The sequence below is a fragment of the Heteronotia binoei genome, chromosome 4 (assembly GCF_032191835.1).
Source record: "Heteronotia binoei isolate CCM8104 ecotype False Entrance Well chromosome 4, APGP_CSIRO_Hbin_v1, whole genome shotgun sequence".
In the NCBI taxonomy this organism is placed as follows: domain Eukaryota; kingdom Metazoa; phylum Chordata; class Lepidosauria; order Squamata; family Gekkonidae; genus Heteronotia; species Heteronotia binoei.
This window is the reverse complement of record NC_083226.1, coordinates 149,196,614-149,222,096: the sequence shown is the minus strand read 5'-3', so window position 1 is coordinate 149,222,096 and position 25,483 is coordinate 149,196,614. Positions and strand designations below refer to the sequence as shown.

Sequence of the window (25,483 nt, the reverse complement as noted above, 5' to 3'; positions counted from 1 at the left end):
CCAATTTGGCACCTCCCCATCGGTGCCCAGGGCAAGCACCCCCTCTGCTGCCCCCCCAGATCTGCCCCTGCCTACCCCTTTGACTTTTGAAGCACCTTTTGACATTCTGACAAAGGATAGTAGGTGTGTAACCAAAAAATGGCTACCACCACAGCAGGCAGAGCCATCCACAAAATGGCTACTGCATGTGGCAGAGACAATCACAAAATATAAGGGAGTAAGGTTATACATAATTTGGATACTAATTCTTCAAAATTCCAGGCAAGATGCCTTTTAAAATGAATATATTGCTTTAAAATATGTTCTTGTAAACACTGAGCTTACCTTCAGTCTCACAGTGAAGATCCTGGTGCTTATAGTGGAAGCTGCTGCTGAAGCAATTTTATTTTTTAAAAAATCTGCACAGCCAACCAGGACTCCAGTGGCCAATCAGAAGCCCTGCTGAGCAGATGCCCCACCTGTCCCTGCACACTTTTCTAAAAACACTTGGTAGGCACCACAAGAGGCGTCAGTGGACACCATGTTGGGGACCGTGTTCTAAAAGATCAATTATACTGCACCAGCATTCTGAGTTGTGTAATAAGACGACCTGATATCGGCATTTATAACTGATATATCTGATATCCCCCATTCCTCCTCCATATCCATGAGGCATCCACAGGCCAGAAATGGGAAGGCACTGTAAATGTCAGCTCTTGATCTTAAATTAATGTATTACACATCTTGACACTGGTTTCATGGTTTTTATAATTCTGTGCATTGCCTAGAGTCCCACAAGTACCTTGAGGCACAAAAGGATGAAGGCTGCTGCGTATCTAGCCCATCATTGGCTTCTATGGGTCGGGGAGGCTACACTTGGGGCTGAGCAGCATCGACTAAGCCCTTAATTTGGGAGCGGTGTGTTTGGGGAGGTGAAGGAGGCTTAGTACTTCTTAGCACTGTTTTATGTGCAGGCTAGGATAAACAACAACAATAATAACATTTTAATAATAATAACATTTTATTTATATCCCACCCCTCCCCCCTGCCGAAGCAGGCTCGGGGCGGCTAACAGCATTTGATAATATGATAATGATAATGATAATACTGTGCCCTGTATCGCAATGGACTTATGGTGACCACTTGTGAAGTTTTCAGTGCAAGATATGAACAGAAGTGGTTCACCATTGCCTGCCTCTACATAGCAGATTTGGTTTCCTTTTGTGATTTCCCATCCAAGCACTAACCATGGGCGACCCTTCTGAAATGATCCAGCAGGTCTGGTCTGTTTCGGCTGCTATATCAACACGGCCGACCCATCCATTAGGCAGCCCTAGGCGACTGCCTAGGGTGCAGCTCTGGAGGGGTAACAATTTGGGTACTCCCCCCACCCTTGCCTCCTTGGCGAGAGAAATGGACACCATGCCGCTGCCGTGGCACTTGCCCTCACTGGGGGCGAGGAAGGAAGAGGGCAGGGGGCAGCAGGGTGGAGCCTCACCTCAGGCCCCAGACACCCTGAATGTCAATACCCATACATCCTGTATTATTATTATTTTTGATGAATCAGCCTATCCTGGCCAGTGCCAGGCTCAGGGTGATGTACAAAAGTAGAATCAGTTACATTAAATATACATATATATTCTCAATTACATTAAAAATTACAAACCCTGATGGCATCTTTAAAGTGCTCTTATTCAGTTATTGGATCACATCAGGGGTGGGGGGATCCCCTCAAGAGGGGGTGGAGAGGAAAAGGTGCCAGGATGGCAACTGTCACTGTCCTCATGTAAAGGCTTGGAACATCTCTGCCTTACAGGCCCTGTGAAACTGTAAAAGATCCCGCAGGGCCCTGATGTCTTCTGGCAGAACATACCACCAAGTTGGGGCCAGGACTGAAAAAGCCCTGCTCTTTGTTGAGGACAGTCGGACCTCTTTTGGGCCAGGGATCACCAGCAGATTTCGACTACTAGAGGGACATAGTGGAGGAGGCAGTCCCGTGGATACATCGGTCCCAGACTGCTCAAGGCCTGTAATGTACTCAGAGACGAGACGTGTAGAAGGCAACATACTTTATTAGATGGTACATCACAGAACCGAGCAACGTGGGCCAGGACCCGCTTTATATACATTCAACCCGGAACAGCCCTCCAGCTGGCCAGCCCAATCCTGGCCAGTCAAACTTCCCGCCACTGATCATGATTGGCGGAGCCTTTTCCCGCGCTGCACAGGACGACCAAGGGACTTCCCCTGGTCGCCTCTGCTGCAATGCCGTGCGGAGTTCTAGTTAATCCCAAGACACTACAAGGCCTTAACGTTCATAACCAAAACCTTGAATCTGACAAAGCCAGTGGTAATGCTGGCCCCCCTGGTGGACCTCCTGATGGCACCTGGTATTTTGGCCACTGTGTGACAGAGTGTTGGACTGGGTTGACCATCGACCTAATGTTCTTGTGTAGGTTTGGTGCCACAGTAGATTTGTCCAACATGCTGGTAAGCTGGCAGCAACTCACATGAAAGTTAGGGTTATTTATTTGAAAATAAATAAATTAGCAAACAAAGAAGTGCTAGAATTTCCTTTTCCTTCTTCATCCTGTTCTCATAAAAAAAAAGATTGACATCCTGGTATATAGTCAAGGCAGAGTTTTGTAATTTGATCCTAAACATTTGCAGCTTTGTGGAAATCGCCACTTCTGTAGCACTGGCATACATAAAATTGGTTCAAGGAGTTCTCATAAAATCCAAGTCAGAAATAGAAAGCACATTTTAACTGGGACTTGTGGTCATTAGCAGCAGTATTTTATTACTCTCAAAGGAACAGAGGAAAATTCCATGAACTTCCGATTATTCACCGAAATCCTGGCTCCGGCTCAACAGGGCGTGGGTGAAAAAAGTCTTTAATAAGCCCACTATCTTCAGATCCTTGAGATAAATCTAGTCTGAATTTTGTTCTTTTGCAGGAGTGCAAAAATACATGATCTTAGCTCCCACTGTTTTGCAAACAATAACACGGAGCCCTGGTAGTAAGATCAAAGAAAGCACTCTTGGAGCAGTATTTTGGAAAGGAAAGTGACTAGAAGACAAGAATTCATAGTGACATTTCGCAGAAGATGGTGAAAAAAAAAATTGCAAGCCAAACAGCATACCTCTGAATCAAGCATATATCATAGAGCATAAATATTATGCTCATGTTTCATGCTAACTGAATAGGATCCAAAGATTTTTGCATCAGTGGATTTGGAAAATTTCCAAGGAGAGTTAAAAGGGCCTTGAAAAGGATTCTAACAACTCAGGTTGAGTTAAGACTCTGCTTTGTACCTTGCTAGGAAGGCTGAAGCACATCAAAACAGGAGCTGGGATGGCACTGTGTAAAGTGTTGCAGAAGGCCTTGCATGAGAAGTCCTGAGTGTGTAGTCCAGGGATCCCCAAAGAGGCACCTGTGGGCGCTGCTGCACCTATCCACTATATTTTTAGAAAGTGGACAAGCCCAGGCAGGCCCGGCGCATGGGGTTCTGGCACCAAAGGCAGAACCCCAATGCATGCTTCCTCCCCCCCCCCCAATAAAAGTTTTTGCATGAGTGAAAAAGCATGCACAGTGACATCATCACCCCAGGGGCTCAGTGCTTCCCTTCCCCAGCGCCCTCGGAGGACATTGGGGAAAGGAAATGCCACTTTTGGCTCTGAGGGATCAGGGGAAGTTCCTCCAATCCCTCAGAGCCAAAAGAACACTCGGCCCTTCCCTTCCCCAGTGCCCTTGGAACATGCCGGGGAAGGGAACCACCACTTTTGGCTCTGAGGGATCGGGGAAGCTCCTTCGATCCCTCAGAGCCAAAAGAGCAGTGGAGGCTCAGGGACGGTGCAAGCGGGGAGGGGACGCCCATCCACCCCCATCCCTGGTGGCAGCCGGTGCACTAGGCAATCACCTAGTTTGCCTACTCCCGTGCACTGGCTCTGGGCCCAGTTAGGGCTTGGAGATTTGATTGGCTGTGCAGATTTTTTGAAAAAAACTGTTACTTTGACAGCAGTTGCCATCACATCAAAAAAATCTTCACTGTGGGAGCCATACTGTGGCTGGTTGAACCTCCTGTGCCAACCATTTTGTGACTGTGCCCACCATAAGAACATAAGAGAAGGCATATTGGATCAGGCCCTGCTTTGGCAGGGAAGGCGGGATATAAATAAAATAAAATAAATAAAATAAAATAAATCACTCTGTGTCGCACAGTGGTCAAAAAAAACCAGGTGCCATCAGGAGGCCCATCAGTGGGGCCAGGATACTAAAAGCCCTCCCACTGTTGCCTCCCACCCCCCACAAGCACCAAGAAAACAGAGCATCACTGCCCCAGACTGAGAGTTCCAACAATACGCTGTGGCTAATAGCCACTGATGGCCCTCTGCTCCATATATTTATCCAACCCCCTCTTGAAGCTGGCTATGCTTGTAGCCACCACTGCCTCCTGTGGCAGTGAATTCCATGTGTTAATCACCCTTTGGGTGAAGAAATACTTCCTTTTATCCATTCTAATCCAACTGCTCAGCAATTTCAATGAGTGCCCACAAGTTCTTGTATTGTGAGAAAGGAAGAAAAGAGAGTGAGTATAAATGGGCATTTTTCAGTGGGGGGTGGTGAGCAGTGGGGTGCCGCAGGGCTCAGTACTGGATCCAATGCTTTTTAACTTGTTCATTAATGATTTGGAGTTGGGAGTAAGCAATGAAGTGGCTAAGTCTGAGGATGACACTAAATTGTTCAGGGTAGTGAGAACCAGAGAAGATTGTGAGGCACTTCAAAGGGATCTGTTGAGGTTGAGTGAGTGGGCCTCAACATGGCAACTCAGTCGACATTTCTCCAAACTAAAGAGCCCCAAACATTTTAATCTTTCTTCATAGGGAAAGTGTTCCAAGCCTTTAATCATTCTAATTGTCCTTTTCTGCACTTTTTCCAATGCTATGGTGACCAGAATTGTACACAGTACTCCAAATGAGGCCGCATGATCAAATTTATACAGGGGCATTATGATACTGGCTGATTTGTTTTCAGTTCCCTTCCTAATAATTCCCAGCATAGTGTTGTCCTTTTTTATTGTAGTTGCACACTGTCTCAACATTTTCAGTGAGTGTCACTAGGATTCCAGTGTGCTAGGATTCCAATGGTGCCTGCAGGTTTGGGAGGGTTGAGGACCAAGGGTTGCCAATCTCCAGATATCTCACTATTACAAATTATCTCCAGGTGACAGAGATCCATTCACCTGGAGAAAATGGTCACTTTGAAAGATGAACTGTGTGGCATAATACCCCTTTGGATTCTCTTCCCTCTTCCAAACCCCAGCCTCCTCGGGCTCCACCTCCAAATCTCCAGGTATTTCCCAAACCAGAGCTAGCAATCCTGTGGAGACCCTGGTGTGGTCAGATTTTATGCATATTTATTTGGAAGTAACCATCTCACACAATTCAGTGGGGATTTCAGCAAATGCATTATTTTCTGTCTCTGATTCCCATTACTTAGTTGAGTTTTAGAAATGAATGGAATTTCAAAAAGGTGGATAAATAATTCATCCTGCCACTAGAATCTCTAATTGTCTGTGATTCAGAAAACAAATTGCATTTTTTCCTAACCATTACTTTGGGGAGCATGAAAATAATTTTTAAAACAACAACATTAAAACACACATTTTCCCATGTAAGGTAAATAACTCCTTCGTGACACATTAATCTTCACTCTATCCCTCTTTGTTAGAAAAAGATACCAGTAGTCTCTTTTGCTTCCACTGGCATTTTTGGACTAATAAACTGGATTTTAACTTTGTACCAGTTTGCATTCTAAACCACTGCCCACCAGCTATATGTAGCTCTGCTCACTGTACCTCATTCCTTAACTAAAGAAGTATGCATGCATACGAAAGCTTACATTCTGAATAAAACTTTGTTGGTCTTAAAGATGCACTTGACTCCTACTTTGTTATTAAGAATAAAACTTTGTTGCTCTTAAAGGTGCTACTGGACTCCTACTTTGTTCTACTACTTAAGACCAACACGGCTGCCCATCTGGATCTTTTACAGCTGTCACTCCACCTAAATGACTTTATTCCAGTGAAGAACTTTTCATTTTAACTGACATGAAATATCAGATAATGGGCTAGGCTCCAGTGCCCCAAACTGGTCCCATGCTTCATTGTGGTTGTTTTTGTCCTAGGACTGAGCATCATTCCATGGCAGGGAGGGAGGGAGATATTTGTGAATTTCCTGCATTGTGCAAGAGGTTGGACTAAATGATCCTGGAGGTACCTTCCAACTCTATGATTCAATGCGGGGAGGACAGTGCAATACAGTCCCAAGCATCTTCCATTAAAAGTGCAACCTTGAACACTTTCTTAGGAGTAAGTACCACTGAACAGGATTCTGAATAGACCTACTTAGGATTGCGTTCTAAAATAGCTTAGTTACTAGGCAGCGGGAATTTCTCTGAATAACACCCTAGAGCAGAAGTGTTGAATTCATTATGAGGGCCAGATCTGACATAAATGTCACTTTGTCAGGTGGGCCATGTGTGCATTGAAACATAATGCCGGGTCCCAGAGATATAAACTGTAAAAAAGAATATCAGCTTGTAAGCTCTAAGCTGGTGTGTCCTCACTGCAAAACCCTCTGGGTTGGCAGGGGTTATAGCAGAAAACCCACATGAGTGGACTGAATTGCCAGTAGTTGCAGCACTGGGCAGATGCTCCCACGCTCCTTGACTGCTGCAGATGAAGTTGCTCCACCGTGCCTAAGCCGCAATCAGAGTGGCTCCATCTACTCCCTCCTTGAGAAGACTTCAATTCCTCCCTTGCACCTGTTGCTCATGGGCCACATAAGAGCCCTGGATGAGCCAGTTCTGTCCCCCAGGCTGTATGTTTGACACCCCTGCCCTAGAGAACCAGAATCAGTCATAGTAGAAAGCACTGATATTGATGGACCAACTGTCTGACTTGGAGTGACTTCACATGGCCGTGTCTAAAGCAATTTCTCCTGCATGTTTCCATTAAGATACCCTGTGAGTTCCAATCAAACTGGAAAGGTCTTGGCTAGGAATACTGAAACACACATCTTAGCTCATCAACCTCCCTCTGTCTTAGGGTTGCCAATCCGCAGGTGGGAAACCAAACAGAATACCGTGATATGATAACGAAAATCATTAACTGCAATAAACACAATCTATCAAAGAGTCTTATAAATATAGTGATTTTTTTTCACAAATTTTTCAGACATTCTTACAACAAGGTCAGTAATTCACACAAAGCCATATAGGCCATTCACAATAACGGAGCACATACAGTACTTAGAGAGAATACAATTCCCACAATAAAGTGCTGAGTGCAAAAAGTGCTTACATACTAAAATGATCAAAAGTTCATTTTTTGAAGACTCCGCAGGTCCAACTCCGACGGAGCCCGAAGCCAGCTGACACTTGCTGCACTGTTTCAAAATCTTTTGTCAAAGAGGGAAGACAGACGTTCTTCCAAACTTTCACTGTACAAAAAAATAACATCTTAAAATACATACTCATTCCACTTATAATCTACCCACCAATTCCTTGGTTGAAAGCTAAGTACAAACACTCACCAGTAAAGAATTATTCAAAAACAAATACAAGCACTTGCAAACTTTCCCAAGGCAAGTGTCAGCCGGCTTCGGGCTCCGTTGAAGGTGGACCTGCGGAGTCTTCAAAAAATGAACTTTTGATCATTTTAGTATGTAAGCACTTTTTGCACTCAGCACCTTATTGTGGGAATTGTATTCTCTCTAAGTACTGTATGTGCTCAGTTATTGTGAATGGCCTTGTTGTGTCTTGCAATGAAATCCGGAAGTACTGCACAGTGACGCGGCAGAGGTGACCAGAGGAAGTCCCCTGGTGTAGCGTGACCAGAGGAAGTCCCCTGTGGCGGGAAGTTTGAATGGCCAGGATTGGACTGGGCCAGTTGGAGGGCTGTTCCGGGTATTGTATATAAAGTGGGACCCAGCCCGCGTTTCGCTCTCTTGTGATGTACCAGCTAATAAAGTATGTTGCCTTCAACATGTCTCATCTTCGAGTACATTACACTGGTGATGAAGGTGGGATCTAGCTAGGAGGACTCTCGAAGCGGGAAGTCGCTGACCTGGCTGGAGACGAGGAAGGCACGGAGCCACAAGAGACAGAAGCACCTGCCGCCGCCATGGTGAACCTGAGTGTAACGACGGGCCATCTTGTTGAGTTTGACCCCGCCAACCCCGAGAGGTGGGAGACCTACACGGAGCGGGTCGAATGCTACCTACGCGCAAACATGATTACCGACAGCCGCATGAGGGACCTTCTCCTGAGTGTCTGCAGGGAGGCCACCTTCAAGATTGCCAGAGGTCTCTCAGCCCCTGCGAAGCTCACCGAGAGAACGTATGGGGAGATCGTCAGACTCCTTACCGGGCATTTCTTGCCCCAGCCTTCCATTATCGCCCGCTGATTCCTCTTCTACAAGAGAGATCAAGGGCCCGGAGAAACGGCTGCCGTCTACCTGGCTGCTCTCCGCCAGATCGCAGGGAACTGCGGCTTCAACAAGCAGGAGGAAGCCCTGAGAGACCAATTTGTCTGGGGCCTCCGAGACGAAAGGCTCTTCGCAAAGGAGGAGCTCACCCTTCAACAAGCTTCCAACGAAGCAACCGCGTTCGAGAGAGCCTCCAAATCGTACAACAACCCACGAGGAGAAGCAGTCCACCAGGAAGAGATGGCGCCTGGCGACCCGGAGGACGAAGAGGCCTTTCAGCTCCACTGCCCACAAGGAACGGGCCCAAGAGCCCCCACGCAGCAACGAGCAACAGAGAGACCAGCCAACAGCAAGTGTGCCAGCTGCGGCGACCCCCACGAGAGGTGGGACTGTCCCTATAGCAACATGGACTGCAGGAACTGCGGAAAGGTGGACCACATAGCATGGGCTTGCCGGGCCAAGGCCAATCGCAGATGCCAGACAGCGCACCAGGACTCAACCGATGCTCACACAACATCATCGACTAGCCTGCAGGTAATGAACTTGCCCCTCTCTGCCCCCGACAAGGTCAAAATGTTTGTCCTCATTGAAGGCTCTCCATGCCTAATGGAGGTGGACTCAGGCTCCTCCATCTCCATAATTTCGGAGGAGACCCTAAGGAAACTGTGCCCCCGCCGCCGGCTCCAACTGAGACCGGCTGATTTTATACTGCGGGACTTCCAGAAAAACCCCATACACATCTTGGGCTGGGCCAGAGTACAAGTAGAGAGAATGAACTTCAGGGGGCCACTGGACATTCTAGTGGTAAAGCGCCAGCTCACCACATTACTGGGACTGGTCTGGTTTTGACCGTTAGGTATTCAATTAGTGGGGGTGGAGCAGTTGCAAATGACCAACTTCGAGAACATGTGCCTGAAATTCCCCGAAGTTTTTGATGGGTCCCTGGGGAGTTACAAGGGGCCGCCCATCACCTTACCTCTCGATCCCCTAGTTAGACCAATCGGACTAAAGGCCAGGCGAGTTCCGTTCACTCTAAAACCCAAAATAGAAGCGGAGCTGGACCGACTCACGGCCCAGGGAGTATTAGAACCAGTGTCCTATGCGGCCTGGGAAACTCCCATAGTCACACCAGTGAAGCCGAACGGGGATGTGCGAATATGCGCTGACTACAAGTGCACTATAAATAAAGCGCTCCAGGACAATCCCTACCCCGTTCCAGTGGTCAGCCACGTCCCGGCGGCCTTAGCAGGCTTTAAGATTTTTGGGAAACTGGACCTGGCCCAAGCGTACCAGCAACTCCCAGTAGACGCCAAGACAGCAGAAGCGTAGACCATTGTGACCCACAGAGGAGCTTTTAGGGTACGGCGGTTGCAATTTGGGGTTAGTGTAGTTCTGGGGATCTTTCAGAGCATAATGGACTCTCTTCTCAAAGGGATCCCCGGAGTGAAACCGTTTTTCGATGACGTTCTGATTGCCGCCCCGGATGCGGAGGAGTTCAGCAGCTGCCTGAGAGAGGTGCTCCTTCGCTTCCAGGCGGCGGGTCTAAAAGTAAAGAAGGAAAAATGCTCGCTAGGAGTGCCGAGGGTGGAGTTCTTGGGCTTTGCTGTTGATGCCACGGGAATCCACCCGATGGAGGACAAGACCAGGGCGATAGTCCACGCCCCGCCTCCCACGTGCAAGGCAGAGCTACAAAGTTTCTTGGGGTTATTAAATTTTTATCATTTGTTCTTGCCCCACAAAGCGGCCATCGCGGAACCCCTCCACAGGCTGCTCGATAAACAAGCCCTGTGGGTTTGGGGAAAGCAGCAAGCCGCCGCTTTTCAGGCAGTCAAACATCTCCTTGTCTCCAATGCGGTGCTCCACCATTTCGACGAAGCCCTGCCACTGATTTTGGCTTGTGATACTTCCCCATACAAAGTGGGCACAGTTCTGGGACACCAACTCCCAGACGGGAGGGAGGTTCCGGTGGCATACTATTCGAGAACCCTGACCCCCGCAGAGCGCAACTACGCTCAGATCAACAAGGAGGCTTTGGCAATCGTGGCGGGCGTACACAAATTCAACGACTACCTGTATGGTAGGCATTTCACGATTGCCACAGACCATAAGCCACTCCTGGGCCTCCTCACTCCAGACCGTCAGACCCCACAAATCTTATCACAGCGAGTCCTGAGGTGGAACCAGTTTCTGAACTCATACATATACACCCTGGTGCACCACCCGGGCAAAGCCATGGGATACGCAGATGCCCTTAGCCGCCTGCCACTTCCCTCGATGGACCCAGATCCTGCCCCAGCCCACCATGTGATGCTTCTGGAGTCTTTGCCCGAGTGGCCTCTCCACACCGCTGAGGTCGCTCGGGCCACAGGCAAGGACCGTATACTCGCACGAGTTTTGGACTGGGTGGGAAGTGGGTGGCCTACGGGCAAAGTGGACACTGAATTCAGGGCGTCCGCATCGCGCAGAGATGAGCTATCCACATACAAGGGATGCATACTCTGGGGTAGCAGAGTGGTGGTTCCCCCCCCCCATGAGGAAGCAATTATTAGACGCTTTACACGAAACACACCCGAGGATAGTGAGGATGAAAGCCCTGGCCTGCAGTTACGTATGGTGGCTGGGTATGGATGAGGAGATAGAAGGGTGGGTGAGAAGGTGCCAACCCTGCCACGAATCCTGGCCCGATCCACCGAGCACCCCATCCACCGCTGGGAGTCCAACCGGCGGCCGTGGTCCCGCCTTCACTTAGATTTTGCAGGGCCATACCAGGGCCAAATATTCTTCGTCCTGGTCGATGCATATACTAAGTGATTAGAGGTGATCTCCGTAGCTTCCACCTCCACAGCAGCAGCGGTCAGAGCCCTGTGAAGGGCCTTTTGCATGCACGGGATCCCCGATACCCTGGTCACGGACAATGGGACCACTTTCACCTTCCGAGAATTCCGAGAGTTTGTGAATAGGTACCTCATCAAGCACATCGGGTCTGACCCCTTCCATCCGACCACCAACGGCCAGGCAGAGCTCGTGGTGCGCACCACCAAAGAGACCCTGGGTCGCATCATACAGGGGGACTGGGACCACCGCCTGGCAGCCTTCTTATTTCATAACAGAATTACCCCCAACCTCATCACCGGGTCAAGCCCCGCTGAACTACTAATGGGGAGGAAACTGATTACGAGGCTGGACAGGCTACACCCAGACAGGGCCACAGACGTCTGCAGTTCCCCCAAAGTCAGGGAAGCGGCGCGGGGATTCTTTCCAGGGGACCCGGTCTATGCAAAGAACTTTCCAAGCGGCCCAGAGTGGGTTGCCGCCCAGGTGCTTCAGGTAACGGGGTCCCGCTCGTACGAGGTCTCGTCCAAGGGGGGTCAGATCCTAAGGAGGCACATAGACCAGCTGCCCCGCCACACCTTGCTGGAAGAACCAACAGGGGTTGGGGAAGCGGCGAGCGGGGGAGAGCTAGCAACGAAACCCCCGAAAGCGGCCCCACAGGCGCCAACCCTACCGACGACGTGAGCGGAAGGGCCAACCAACGGGGAGTACGACCCATCCAGACTGGCGGTTCCGGAACTGCAACCAGAGCCAGGCAGCCATCCGCAGGTGGCGAGTCCCCGAGAAGAGACCCCCTCCATGGCAGCAGCTCCAATGCCCCAAATAACCCCAAGGCGGTCAACCCAGGAACGCAGGGCACTGGCCTACTTGAAGGACTATGTATCTTGAACTAGGGGGGGAGGAGTGTTGTGTCTTGCGATGAAATCCAGAAGTACTGCACAGCGACATGGCAGAGGTGACCAGAGGAAGTCCCCTGGTCACTGGGTGTAGCACGTGAAAGTACTCCGCCAATTAAAATCTGTGGCGGGAAGTTTGAATGGCCAGGATTGAAGAAGAAGAAGAAGAAGAAGAAGAAGATATTGGATTTATATCCCGCCCTCCACTCCGAAGAGTCTCAGAGCGGCTCACAATCTCCTTTACCTTCCTCCCCCACAACAGACACCCTGTGAGGTGGGTGGGGCTGGAGAGGGCTCTCACAGCAGCTGCCCTTTCAAGGACAACCTCTGCCAGAGCTATGGCTGACCCAAGGCCATTCTAGCAGGTGCAAGTGGAGGAGTGGGGAATCAAACCCGGTTCTCCCAGATAAGAGTCCGCACACTTAACCACTACACCAAACTGGCTCTCTGGACTGGGCCAGTTGGAGGGCTGTTCCGGGTATTGTATATAAAGCAGGACCCGGCCCGCATTTCGCTCTCTTGTGATGTACCAGCTAATAAAGTATGTTGCCTTCAACACGTCTCGTCTTCGAGTACATTACAGGCCTATATGGCTTTGTGTGAATTACTGACCTTGTTGTAAGAATGTTTGAAAAAAAATGTGAAAAAATCACTATATTTATAAGACTATTAGAGTTTGTAGAATCTTTCGGGATCAAGTGCCGTGTTCTACTGGAGAAAGTTTTCCTTCCAGACCTTTCATTCTCAGCTGCGGAGAACATCCTCAGTGGCGTTGCAGCCGGAGCAGGTGCTCCGACCTTCTTGGCTGCTGTGCATTGAGTGGGGCCAGAGCTGCTGGAGAGCTGCTATTTCTAGGCTGGAGGGGGTGTGATGAAAGGGCAATTGGTTTGTGGATGTGCCCATTGTTTGGTGGGGCTTCCTGGAAGGGTAGTGATAAGGAAACTGGCTGTTGAGTGTGACCATTGTTCTGTGTTAATTGCTGGTACCCAGCTCTGCAAAACACCTTACAGACTATAAATTGCAGAAAGTCTCAGAACAACCAGCAAATTCCACAGAACAATCAGCACAGTCAACAACCATCTTCCTTATCTTCAAACCCCTTCCAACCCTCCCAGCAATTAACACAGAACAATGGTCACACTCAACAGCCAGTTTCCTTATCACTACCCTTCCAGGAAGCCCCACCAAACAATGGGCACATCCACAAACCAATTGCCCTTTCATCACACCCCCTCCAGCCTAGAAATAGCAGCTCTCCAGCAGCCCTGGCCCCACTCAATGCACAGCAGCCAAGAAGGTCAGAGCGCCTGCTCCGGCTGCAATGCCACTGAGGATGTTCTCCGCAGCTGAGAACGAAACGTCTAGAAGGAAAACTTTCTCCAGTAGAACACGGCACTTGATCCCGAAAGATTCTACAAACCCTAATGATGTTACCAGCCGTGAAAACCTGAAATCTTTGATTTATAAGACTCTTTGATAAATTGTGTTTATTGCAATTAATAGTTTTTGTTATCATATCATGGTATTCTGTTTGGTTTGCTATCTCCCCATGATTCTCCCTTGTATACTATACTACTAATCCTCAGGTGGGGGCATGGGATCCCCTGGTTTGGAGGCCCTCCCCCCACTTCAGGGTCATCAGAAAGCAAGGGGGGAGGGAAATGTCTGCTGGGCAGTTCCACTATTCCCTATGGAGACCAATTTCCATAGGATATAATGGAGAATTGATCTGTGGGTATCTGGGGCTCTTGGGAGGCTGTTTTTTGTGGTAGAGGCACCATCTGCAGCACATCATCCAATGCCTCTCCTCAAAACACCCTCCAAGTTTCAAAAAGATTGGACCGGGGGTCCAATTCTATGAGCCCCCAAAGAAGGTGCCCATATCCTCCATTATTTCCTATGGAAGGAAGGCATTTAAAAGGAGAATGGTCCCTTTAAATGTGATGGCCAAAACTCCTTTTGGAGTTCAATCATTCTTGTTACACCCTTGCTCCTGGTTCCACCCCCGCAAGTGCTGGTATGTTTTCCAAGGCTCAGCACAGGGCAGTCTACCAATATAGTGCAAAAAGGTAGATAGATCTGTTCTCCAGATCTACCAATATAGTGTACTGGGATGAGTAGACCAGTTCTCTGGGGGACTGGTCTACCAATATAGTGGAAAGGGGTGAGTGAAATTTGACTTGATTCTGTTTTCTCTTATAATGTTTAAATTATTTTTAAAGTATTTAAATATAATTTAAAAGAATTTATTCTGAGATTTTTACAAGATTATGGAAGTATTCTTCTTAAACTGGTTTACATGGTACTCGAATGTAGACTCGCTCACAACTTTAATGCTACTAGCTTTTATCACTCACGAAGTAGAATTTCTGCTTGCGATACTGTGGAGCTTAGAAGAAGCACTGCATACCAGCTCAGAGTTCGTTTCCAAAGAATCATTATTCTATTTTGGACAACAAAGTTACATTCTCCTCACTTCCCCAAAACCAGAGGCAGCTCTGCATAATTTAATTTCCTTTGGAGGAGAAGACCTAATTGTTGCATTTACAAATTGTTTAAGCGGAGTATTTGGGAAATTAACAGACATTTCTACAAAATGTAGCAGACTTTTTAAACCCTCTGCATCAGATTTGAAGGAAAGCTACAATGGAAAATGCCTCTTCTCCAACCAGTGCACCTTCCTTCCTCTTGGCTAGTCTCTGATTCCGTATCTGCATATATACAAACATTTTCTGTCCCCTCCACTAGCTGGACTTCAATGCCAGAGTAGGTAAAGACTCGGAAGCCTGGAAAGGAGTACTTGGCAAACACGGCAAACACGGCATTGGCAACTGCAATGACAACGGGCGCCTCCTGCTAGAATTCTGCATGGAACACCAGCTCACCATCACCAACACTATCTTCCAGCAGAAGAACAGTCTGAAGACAACCTGGATGCACCCACGGTCCAAGCATTGGCACCTTATCGACTACATTCTGGTGCGCCAGAGAGACCTTCGAGATGTCTTACACACCCGAGTAATGCCCAGCGCAGAATGTCATACGGATCATCGTCTTGTACGCTGCAATCTCCGTCTTCACTTTAAACCCACACCCAGGAGAGGAGGTATCCCTCGGAGGAAGTTTCAGGTTGGCAGCCTCCAGTCAGCCGAAGTTAAAGCTGCCTTCCAGGCAAAACTCCAGTCAAGAATTGAGGACCTCAGTTGCCCCACAGACCCTTCTCCAGAAGCACTCTGGGAACACCTAAAAACTACCGTCCTGCAGATCTCTGAAGAAGTCCTCGGGTTCTCCACAAGGAAGAACAAGGACTGGTTTGATGAGAACAATCAAGAGATCCAAGAATTACTGGCAAAAAAGAGATCTGCCTACCAAGCACATCTTGCTCAGCCCTCCTGTCCTGGGAAAAAAGCAACCTTTCGCGCTGCATGTAGCAACCTCCAGCGCAAGCTTCGAGACATTCAGAACGAGTGGTGGACCAAGCTTGCAGAGAGAACCCAGCTGTGTGCAGACACTGGTGATTTAAGAGGGTTCTACGAAGCCCTGAAGGCAGTATATGGTCCATCATATCAGGCTCAGAGTCCCTTGCATAGTGCAGACGGCCAAGTGCTCCTCACAGACAAGGCATCCATATTGAACCGGTGGTCGGAGTATTTTCAGGTTCTCTTCAGTGCCAACCGCGTAGTTCAAGATTCAGCAATCCACCTCACCCCATTTCAACCAGTGAAAACAGAGTTGGATGAGATCCCCACCCTAGAAGAGACTGTTAAAGCCATCAACCAACTGAAAAGTGGCAAGGCAGCAGGAGTTGATGGAATTCCACCAGAGATCTGGAAGCATGGGGGCACAGTACTACATAGCTCACTTCACAAAGTACTTGTCACCTGCTGGGAACAAGGCAAATTACCACAGGACTTTCGCGATGCAATCATCATCACCCTATACAAGAACAAAGGGGAAAAGTCAGACTGCTCCAACTACCGGGGGATAACCCTGCTCTCCATCGCAGGCAAAATCCTTGCCAGAATACTCCTGAACAGACTGGTGCCCACCATTGCAGAAGAACTCCTCCCAGAGAGCCAGTGCGGCTTCAGAGCTAACAGGAGCACCACCGACATGGTATTTGTTCTCAGGCAGCTCCAAGAGAAATGCAGGGAACAGAACAAGGCTCTGTATGTGACTTTTGTCGACCTTACCAAAGCTTTCGATACCGTTAGCAGGAAAGGCCTGTGGCAAATCTTGGAACGTTTAGGATGTCCCCCAAGGTTCCTCAGCATGATCATCCAGCTACATGAAGACCAGCGAGGCCAAGTCAGACACTGCAACGACCTCTCGGAGCCCTTCCCAATAGGCACAGGTGTAAAGCAAGGCTGCGTTCTCGCGCCAACTCTCTTTACGATCTTCTTTAGCATGATGCTTCAAAGAGCCGCAGTAGATCTAGATGAGGACGATGGTGTCTACATCCGCTATCGCACCGATGGCAGCCTGTTCAACCTGAGGCGACTAAAGGCACACTCCAAGACAATGGAAAAACTCATCCGAGAGCTACTGTTTGCTGATGATGCTGCACTCGTCTCCCACTCGGTATCAGCTCTGCAGCATATGACGTCCTGCTTTGCAGAGGCTGCCAAGCTATTCGGCCTAGAAGTTAGTCTGAAGAAGACAGAAGTTCTCCACCAGCCTGCACCCCAGGAAGATTATCACCCTCCCTGCATCACTGTGGGTGAATCAGTTCTGAAGACAGTCCAGCAGTTCAGCTACCTGGGGTGCATCATCTCCTCAGATGCCAAGATCGACAAGGAGATTGACAACAGGCTGGCAAAGGCAAACCGTGCATTTGGCCGACTGCACAAAAGAGTGTGGAGCAACAAGCATCTGAAAAAAGGCACAAAGATCAATGTTTACAAAGCGGTTGTGATGACAACCCTCATCTATGGCTCCGAATCGTGGGTTTTATACCGTCATCACCTGCGACTCCTTGAGCGCTTTCATCAGCGCTGCCTTCGCACCATCCTCAACATCCACTGGAGTGACTTTGTGACCAACACTGAAGTCCTCAAGCGGGCAGAGGTTACCAGCATCGAGGCACTGCTGTTGAAGACGCAGCTGCGCTGGGCAGGGCATATTTCTAGGATGGAAAACCACCGCCTTCCCAAGATTGCCCTGTATGGCGAACTCTCCACCGGCCATCGAAATAGAGGGGCACCAAAGAAGAGGTACAAGGACTCCTTGAAGAAATCCCTTAGCACCTGTCACATCAACCATCACCAGTGGTCTGACCTAGCCTCAGATCGCAAAGCATGGAGGCACACCATCCACCAGGCTGTCTCTTCCTTTGAGAACGCACGCATAGCTGGTCTTGAGGACAAAAGGAGATTGAGGAAGAATCGCACTGCTACAGGACCAACCCTAAATCAGACTTTTCCCTGCAGCCGCTGTGGCCGGACCTGCCTGTCCCACATTGGTCTTGTCAGCCACCAGCGAGCCTGCAGCAAACGTGGACTATTGCACCCTTCTTAAATCTTCGTTCGCGAAGCCAAGCCGAGAGAGAGAGAGAGAGAGAGACTAGCTGGACAATGTTACCTTCACAAATAGATGGGTGTTACATGGTGAGGCTAAAGAGAGATGACTTGTTGAGAGCCAGTTTGGTGTAGTGGTTAAATGTGTGGACTCTTATCTGGGAGAACCAGGTTTGATTCCCCACTCCTCCACTTACAGCTGTTGGAATGGCCTTGGGTTAGCCATAGCTATGGCAGGAGTTGTCCTTGAAAAGGGCAGCTTCTGGGAGAGCCCTCTCAGCCACACCCACCTCACAGAATGTCTGTTGTGGGGGGAGAAGATATAGGAGATTGTAAGCCGCTCTGAGTCTCTTATTCAGAGAGAAGGGTGGGGTATAAATCTGCAATCGTCTTCTTCTTCTTCTTCAAAGCTGTGTTGGTCCAAAAATTAAAGCCCCAAACCAGCTACTGTTTGCCACCCCTGAGAATCCTGGAGTTGTAGGTACAAGAGAGCAAAGGTTTTCAAATTGCTTTCTCATCATGTGATTCTTTAGAGCAGCAGTTCCCAACCTTTTCAATATGGTGGCCAGCAAATCCAAATTTACTTGGTCTGGTGACGTGTCCAGGGCAGGTCCAAGGTTTTTGGGTGCCCTAGGCAAACTATGGCATTGGCACCCATCTAGTTCAATGTTCCTTTTTTACGGTGGCTAACCAGATGTTTTGAGAACACAGCAGAAAGGGTGCACCTGCCCACCACTATGAACCCCAAGCAAATGGCATTCCAGCATATACAGCCTTTGCATGTGGAGGTCATATTCCAGCCTTTGACCACCCTCTCCTTCTCCATTACTTCCTCTCACATAACACCCACCCCCCCCCCCCCCGGCAAGAGTCTAAGAAACTTCTTCTGGAACCAATTCAGGACATGTTTTACTTGATCAACATGTATATGCAGTGAAGAAAACATACTGACTTAGGCGTGATATGGAAGATTCTGTTTCGAGGGTCAGATCTTGGTTCCCAAAATACCAAAAAGCAGTGGAAAGGGCAAGAGTAGCTGGCCATAGGGAGGGCTGACCCACAACGCATTTTCAGAGGCTTCAAAACCCACTTTTTGGTCCTGACTCATGGGTTGGGAAACATTGGTTTAGAGGCTTTCTAGCTTGTAGCACCGTTCATCACAGCCCCTTGGACTCAGTTATCCTTTACAGCTGAACAACTGAGACTGAAAGACAGTGATTTATTGTTTCAAGAGTAACTGAGATGTCTGTCGCAGTGCAATCTGTGGATCCAAACTGTTTGTCTAAATAATGACTAATAAAACATTAATCCTAGTTGTTCATCACAAACGCAAACCACATAAGAGAATTTGCGATCTTGCCGCAACAAGCTGGATCCTACTTGTCAGAGGGCTTGCTTTAGGGCTATACGTTACAGACCAAAATGGACACATTTTTCGAGAGTGAGGTAAGTGGAGTGAAATTAGACCAATAACCCACAACCTCCGTTTATAAATGTCTTGTAATCTGGATTTAACACACACATCGCAACACACATCTTCCTTTGATTTGTTTCTCACAAGAAGAATGCTTAGGAGTACAGTTTTAAAGAGGGGGGAAGACACAGTCTGCTTTCTTGGTTGATGGTATTTGGTAGTGGTTAGCTGGTAGCTGGAGACACCCATTAATTATAAGCACGGAGATGTCCCTTTAAGGGCTTGCTTTGCAGCCTGCAGGACTTCAGCCTAAACACTAGCAGTTTAAGATCTGACTTTATTTGTACATGTTTCTCAGCTCTGGGATCTTACCACGTGGGGGTTTCAAAGACTCAGAGCCCACTTAGGATAGGACAGGGGGTGGGTGTCAGTAAAAGAGGGGGGCAATTCATCCTGATGTGTAAAGGGGGGGGGGGAAGAGTCTTAAAAGGGCTTGAACAACAAACAGGAAATGCCTGGCTGGCTGCTGTTGCTGCTTAATACAAGACGGGACCAGCAGCAGCAAGAAAAGCAGCGCTGGGAAGTTAGCAGGCGCCTGGTGAACAAGAGAACTGCCTCTGTCGCTACTCAGCTTTGTGTTTCTGCAGCACGAGTTTCTGTTGTACTGCAGCCATGGGCTCTCGCCCTACCAGCATCCCTGGTGTCGCTGTCCTAGGCTTGGTCCTGGCAGGTGAGAACATCTATTCTTCTTCTTTCTGAAGCTTCATATCTGCAAAATCGAGCGAGACAGTGAGAGAGAGAGAGATTCTCTCACTTCTTGAGGCTTTCCAAAATCAAGCGCTTCATCACTCCCTATTTTTTCCCCCAGTTTGATGTCTCTTGAGCCAATCCCTCAGAGTTCTGAGTCAACTTTACCACTAGTGGTTCTGCAGAGACTGCAACATGAGCCGTGATTTTGGAATTAAAACAAAAATAAGATAAATCTGAGTGGGAAATCCAGCAGCTGGATTAAGGATGGGAATGTTTGGGTTGATATTGTATGCTCTTGTCCACTTGCTGGTTTTAACATTTCGGTTGATAACTTCAAAAGTTATTGGAAGGGTTATGCGACCAGTCCCCGATTAACTGCAGAGGGAGATACCGTAGTTTGTGCTGTACCTACTCTGAGCCATAATAACATGTGGAGTTTCCATGTAAGGCTTTCGTGTTCTTGAAGATTTCTGAAGGCAGCATAAATGCAGAGAAGTTCAGATTTTCTGTTTCTGTGCAGAAAAGTAGAATTCAAGGAAATGGGGGGAGAGAGGAGCAAGAGAGGAAATGCAAACAAACGTAATCGCTGAATACTTTGTAGGTCTCTGAGGTACAGTTCTACAGATTTGTGTGGGTGAAGTACACACAAAGCAGTCTGGACAATGGCTAAAAGAAGCCAGGAAATGTTACAGAAATCACCCAAAGGGGAAAGAAAGAGATATTTTCTGTGGCCCATCTCTTTTGCAATTTTTGGCTGCAGTTCACAGATCACTTTCAACAGTGCACTTTTATTTATTTTCATGTAATGACAATGTGGAATAAGTTTGATTTCTAGCTTTGATCTGTACTTTTTGGGGGGAAGAAGGGGGTGGCCTTTGGAAATGAATGCATAGGAGTTCCATGATGCCAGATTACAATGATCCCAGCAATGGTAGCACTTTGCATGCATGCATCCTATTATTGTAACTACCAAAATTGTAGCATGATAATCTCCTTTTTACACACTACTGTCAGTGGCTGTTTTTACACAGCTTTTGAATTGTTCTGATAAACTGTTTCCAGATTATACTACCTCTTGATTATATTTATTGAATTTCTATCCCAATTTTCAGCCAAAATTGGCTCCCAAAGGGGTCCACAGTAATAAAAACATTACTTTAAATACATATATTCTGGGGGGGGGGGGGGAGGAATTCCCAGCTGGAACTGCATCCAAGTTTAGTAGAAGGGGATAGGCTGCTTCTTTCACTCTGATTTCTCCATCAATGACCACCAAAAACTGGAAAGAAGGATTTCCACCTAGAGCAGGGATTGGGGACACTGGAAGAATATTTGACTGCTTTCTGCCTCCTTGATGGAGCCATGGCTCAGTGGTAGAACATGTGCAGAACGTCCCAGGTTCAATCCCTGGCATCTCCAGTTAAAAGATCAGGTAGTAGGTAATGTAAAAGACCTCAGTCTGAGACCCAGGAGAGTAACTGCCAATAAGAGTGGACAATACTAAACCTGATAGACCAATAGGACAGATTTTGAGTCCAGTGGCATCTTTAAGACCACCAAAAGTTTATTCAAAGTATCAGCTTTTGTGTGCATGCACACTTCTTCATAGATATGGAAGATAACGGGTGAACAGAAAATTAGCATACAATTTAATGAAGATGTTTTGACACCTGCTAAGACTAAATAGCAATAACAATAGCAATAACAAGTTGCTATTTAGTAACAAGCTAAAGTTATAGGTCACAATATGTTTAGATTTGATTGGAGTGGGGGGACCAGCAGAGTAATAAATATATCAAAGTAGGAGATGAATGTGTAAAAATATCCTTCTTAATTGTTAAGACTAATTGAGACTCTGCTGTTATGCAGCATTTCTCTCTTCTCATGCATGGAGTTAGCTGACAGCATGCTTACCTTTGCGGTTGGGTGCTGGGTTACCATCAGCAATACAAAAGAATAGGTGGGATGAAAGAAGTATAAAATTTCAAAGCTGTAGGTGATTAACATAATATGGATAGGATTTTTTTTTAAAAAAAAGTCAGATTGGCATAAAACCATTCACAGTAAATGAATGATATGGTCATTGTGGCAGTATGGCAGCTAAAGCCACCTTGCCCCAATCAATCACCTCCTAACCTGGGGAGGGAGATCCTATCTTGGATAACTACAGAGGAAGAAGGATATAGTGGAATGAGAGAGCAAGTAAGAGATGGCAATAAGTCAACAGGACCCAAAAAGTGAGCAAGGTGAGGAGCAGAATTGAGATGAGGTGGTAAAGAGAAGGAATTTTCATCACCTGTCCTTGAAGAATGATTATTCTATGTATATATTGTACTGTTAATCCAGCACTAAGTGAGCCAGCATGATGTAGTGATTTGAGTGCCAGAGTTGGGTTGCTAGACCCCAGGTGGGAGGGATCCCCTGCCCTCAGCAGCCATGACCAGGCACAATGTCCCCAATGTGATGGTGTCACATGAAAGTGACATCCTCATGACAGGGACATCACACAGGGCCCTCTGGTATTTTGGGCAACTCTGTACTAGAGCATTGCCATGCATCATGATGATATCACTTGATGATATCATTTCCACGTGACATCATCATGTCAGGGACATCACACATGCAACATTGCCCCACCCCCTCCCAATCTTGGAAAGCTCCCTATCACCCCCTACCGGCAAGCAGGTAAGACCTGGCAACACTATATTAGAATGATAGGGTTGCCAGCTCAGGGTTGAGAAATGCCTGGCAATTTGGGGGTTGAGTCTGAGTTGAATGGAGTTGAGTCTGAGTAGAATGGAGGGGTGAGGGACCTCATTGGGGTATAATGCCATACAGCACCACCACCCCCTCTCCAAAGCAGCCGTTTTCTCCAAGGGAACTGATCTCTGTTCCCTGGAGATGAGTTCAAATTCCAGGAGTTCTTCAGCCTCTGATCTGGGAGACTCATGTTCACTCTGCCATGAAACCTGCTGGGTGAATTTGGGCCATCACACACTCTCAGCCTAACCTACTTCACAGGGTTATTGAGGGTAAAATGGAAAACTTAAGAATGTAAGAGAAGCCATGTTGGATCAGGCCAATAGCCTATCCAATCCAGCACTCTGTGTCGCATGGTAGCCAAAACCCAGGTGCCATGAGGAGGCCCACCAAAGGGGCCAAAACTCCAAAAGCCCTCCCAGTGTTGAGGGAAAGAATGACTGATAGAATAGCAGGGTATAACTATCTAAATGAATAAATAAATAATTCCAAGCACTTCACAGCATAAGCAAGAAAGAGATTCCCTGCCCTCTAGGAATTTACAACTAAAGACAGGGAATAGGAAACAGCAGGAAGAGGGATGGAAGAAGCAAAACAAACAATGGAAAAATGTGAACAAACGTAACAGCAGATTTCATTGCCTATGGCAGGAAAGGGTTATAAAAAGAACTAAACAAAAGGGTGGATTCTGAGAAAATACTTTAACGATCTATTATTCCCACACTTAAAAAAAATGTTATGCCACTGGCTATACTAATTTCCCACTGAGGATTCACAGCTAGGAATAGGGGCACACCAGTTATTTTGTTTTCCTTTCTATATTGTCTGGTATCAGTACCTAGATCCTACTGTCATAGAATTGCTAACGGACAACTGCATTGGCTTTAAATGGCTGGACAAATCCTAGGTGTTTACAGACAGACATACAATTTAGCCCAAAGTCTCTGTGTATGCTTTGTTGGTTATCAGCTGTCTCTGAACTCCTGGGAAGATGACAGAGAATGGAATATTCCACTGTGGCTTTCTGTGGTTAATTCTTCTTCTTGGAGGGATCCGTACAGGCAACTTCTGAAGACAGAACACAGTCTGGGATATGTGAACTTCTTGCATTCTCAATTAAGGGCTGGCACATGTGCAGGACCATAATTTTCATTTGTCATCAGTCGATTACTAAACAATGGATGAGTTGAATGTGTGAAGGGACTCTACTGGAAAAGAATGGCTTGTGAGGCAATATGGTTGTTTGTAATGTATTGTTTGATCTGACATCTCAAAGCAACCTAGCCATGCATTGGTAGATTTGTGGATACAAACAGCAGTTGCATTGGGGTCTGCTATGGTGGGAGGGAAATATTACCCCCCACACTCCATTTCTGACTCCAGTCGGTCTCAGACCTGCTATTTAACCCACAGGGAAAGCATACAGGAGCCATCTGGGTGCCTTTATCTTCTCCCTGCAGCATAAACAGTTTCTCCTAGCAGACAGCAGAAGTCATGAAAACCACACATAGAGAAGGTATACCACCCCCACCCACCACACATGGCTGCCTTGATCCAAACCAGGGTCCTAGGATTGGATCCAGACTAAATTTCCCATCAGTCAAACATAATTTTCCTTCCTCTCTGCTTCCAATGTCACATAACAATCTCCATGAAATACTTCTCCTGAGGTATAGGGGACCCTGAAGAATTATGTGTTAAAGATCTGCAGCAAGAAGGGGGAATTGGTGGAAATTGCCAATTTAGTCTGGATCCAGCATTCATTTTTACATTTACTTTATTTACTTCATTTAGGGTTGCCAGGTCTGTGTTGGAAAATACCTGGAGACTTTGAGGCTGGATTCAGGAGAGGGTGGGGTTTAGGGAGAGGAGGAGCCTCAGCATGGTACAATGCCATAGAGTCCACCCTTCAGAGCAGCCATTTTCACCAGGGGAGCTGATCTTTGCCAGCTGAAGGTCAGTTGTAAAAATGGGAGATCTCCAGGCCCCACTTGGAGGCTGGCAACCCTAACCATTTATACCTCAGCTTTCTCCCAGTGGAAACGCAAAGCAGATTATGATTGGATTTATATCCCACTGTCTCCGCAAGCAGGCTTAGGGCGGGTCTACACTATTTTTCTCTCCTGTTTTATCCATACATAGAAGTCCTCACGCTGTGCTGTGGGCATCCAATGACTAACAAATGCATCAAACAGCTCTAAGGTTAATCTGGTTCCACCCATTTATTGTTTTGCACGGACGCTATGTTGACCTTCTTTCCGTGCAGAAATAAGCTTCATTTCGGCACACATATATTGCAGTTTGACATCAAGACAGACCAAGAGGCCATGGTTTATATATACTCCCATTAATACTACAAAAAGAATAGAGACACTATCATCATCCCTAGAATGGTTACTTTGAAATGAAATGTTTAATTTGAAATTAAAGCTACAATCCTGAACATTGTTCTAGACAGTCGCATTGTAACTGAGTCAGATTTGCTTTGAATACCTCCAGCGATCCTTGTCCTGTACTGGAAAACAAAAACATCAGAATGTGAAAATTACTAAATTTCCAAGAATGCCTAATAGTACATATTTTCCACTGCACCTTCTGAACTGGCAGCAAGACAGAATGTAAACACACATTTCAATGATTTTCAATGATTTTCTGTTTAAAAGGCCAAATTCTGCTCCCAAACACAGAAGTTCCATTGTCTGCCTTGTAAGATACTGTAAAATTATAGTCCGCTGCAAAATGAGCTACTCAGTTTCTTTAAAAAACGCTTCCTGCTTTTTTGAGCCTTACAAACCCCACATAGTCAATATATTTCACAGCACAGTAATAATTACTTTTTTCTTTGTG

General features: G+C 47.1%; 1 protein-coding gene across 1 annotated transcript in view; it reads left to right on the top strand.

Annotated features, from left to right (window-relative positions):
• Window positions 1-19,589: 19,589 nt before the first annotated feature.
• ITGA1 (integrin subunit alpha 1) overlaps window positions 19,590-25,483 on the top strand; it is a 107,890-nt gene continuing 101,996 nt past the window's right edge. The window contains exon 1 of the mRNA XM_060236013.1: window positions 19,590-19,856. Within this exon, the coding sequence (XP_060091996.1) occupies window positions 19,799-19,856 (58 nt within the window). The 5' untranslated portion in view covers window positions 19,590-19,798. The remainder of the gene's footprint in view (window positions 19,857-25,483) is intronic.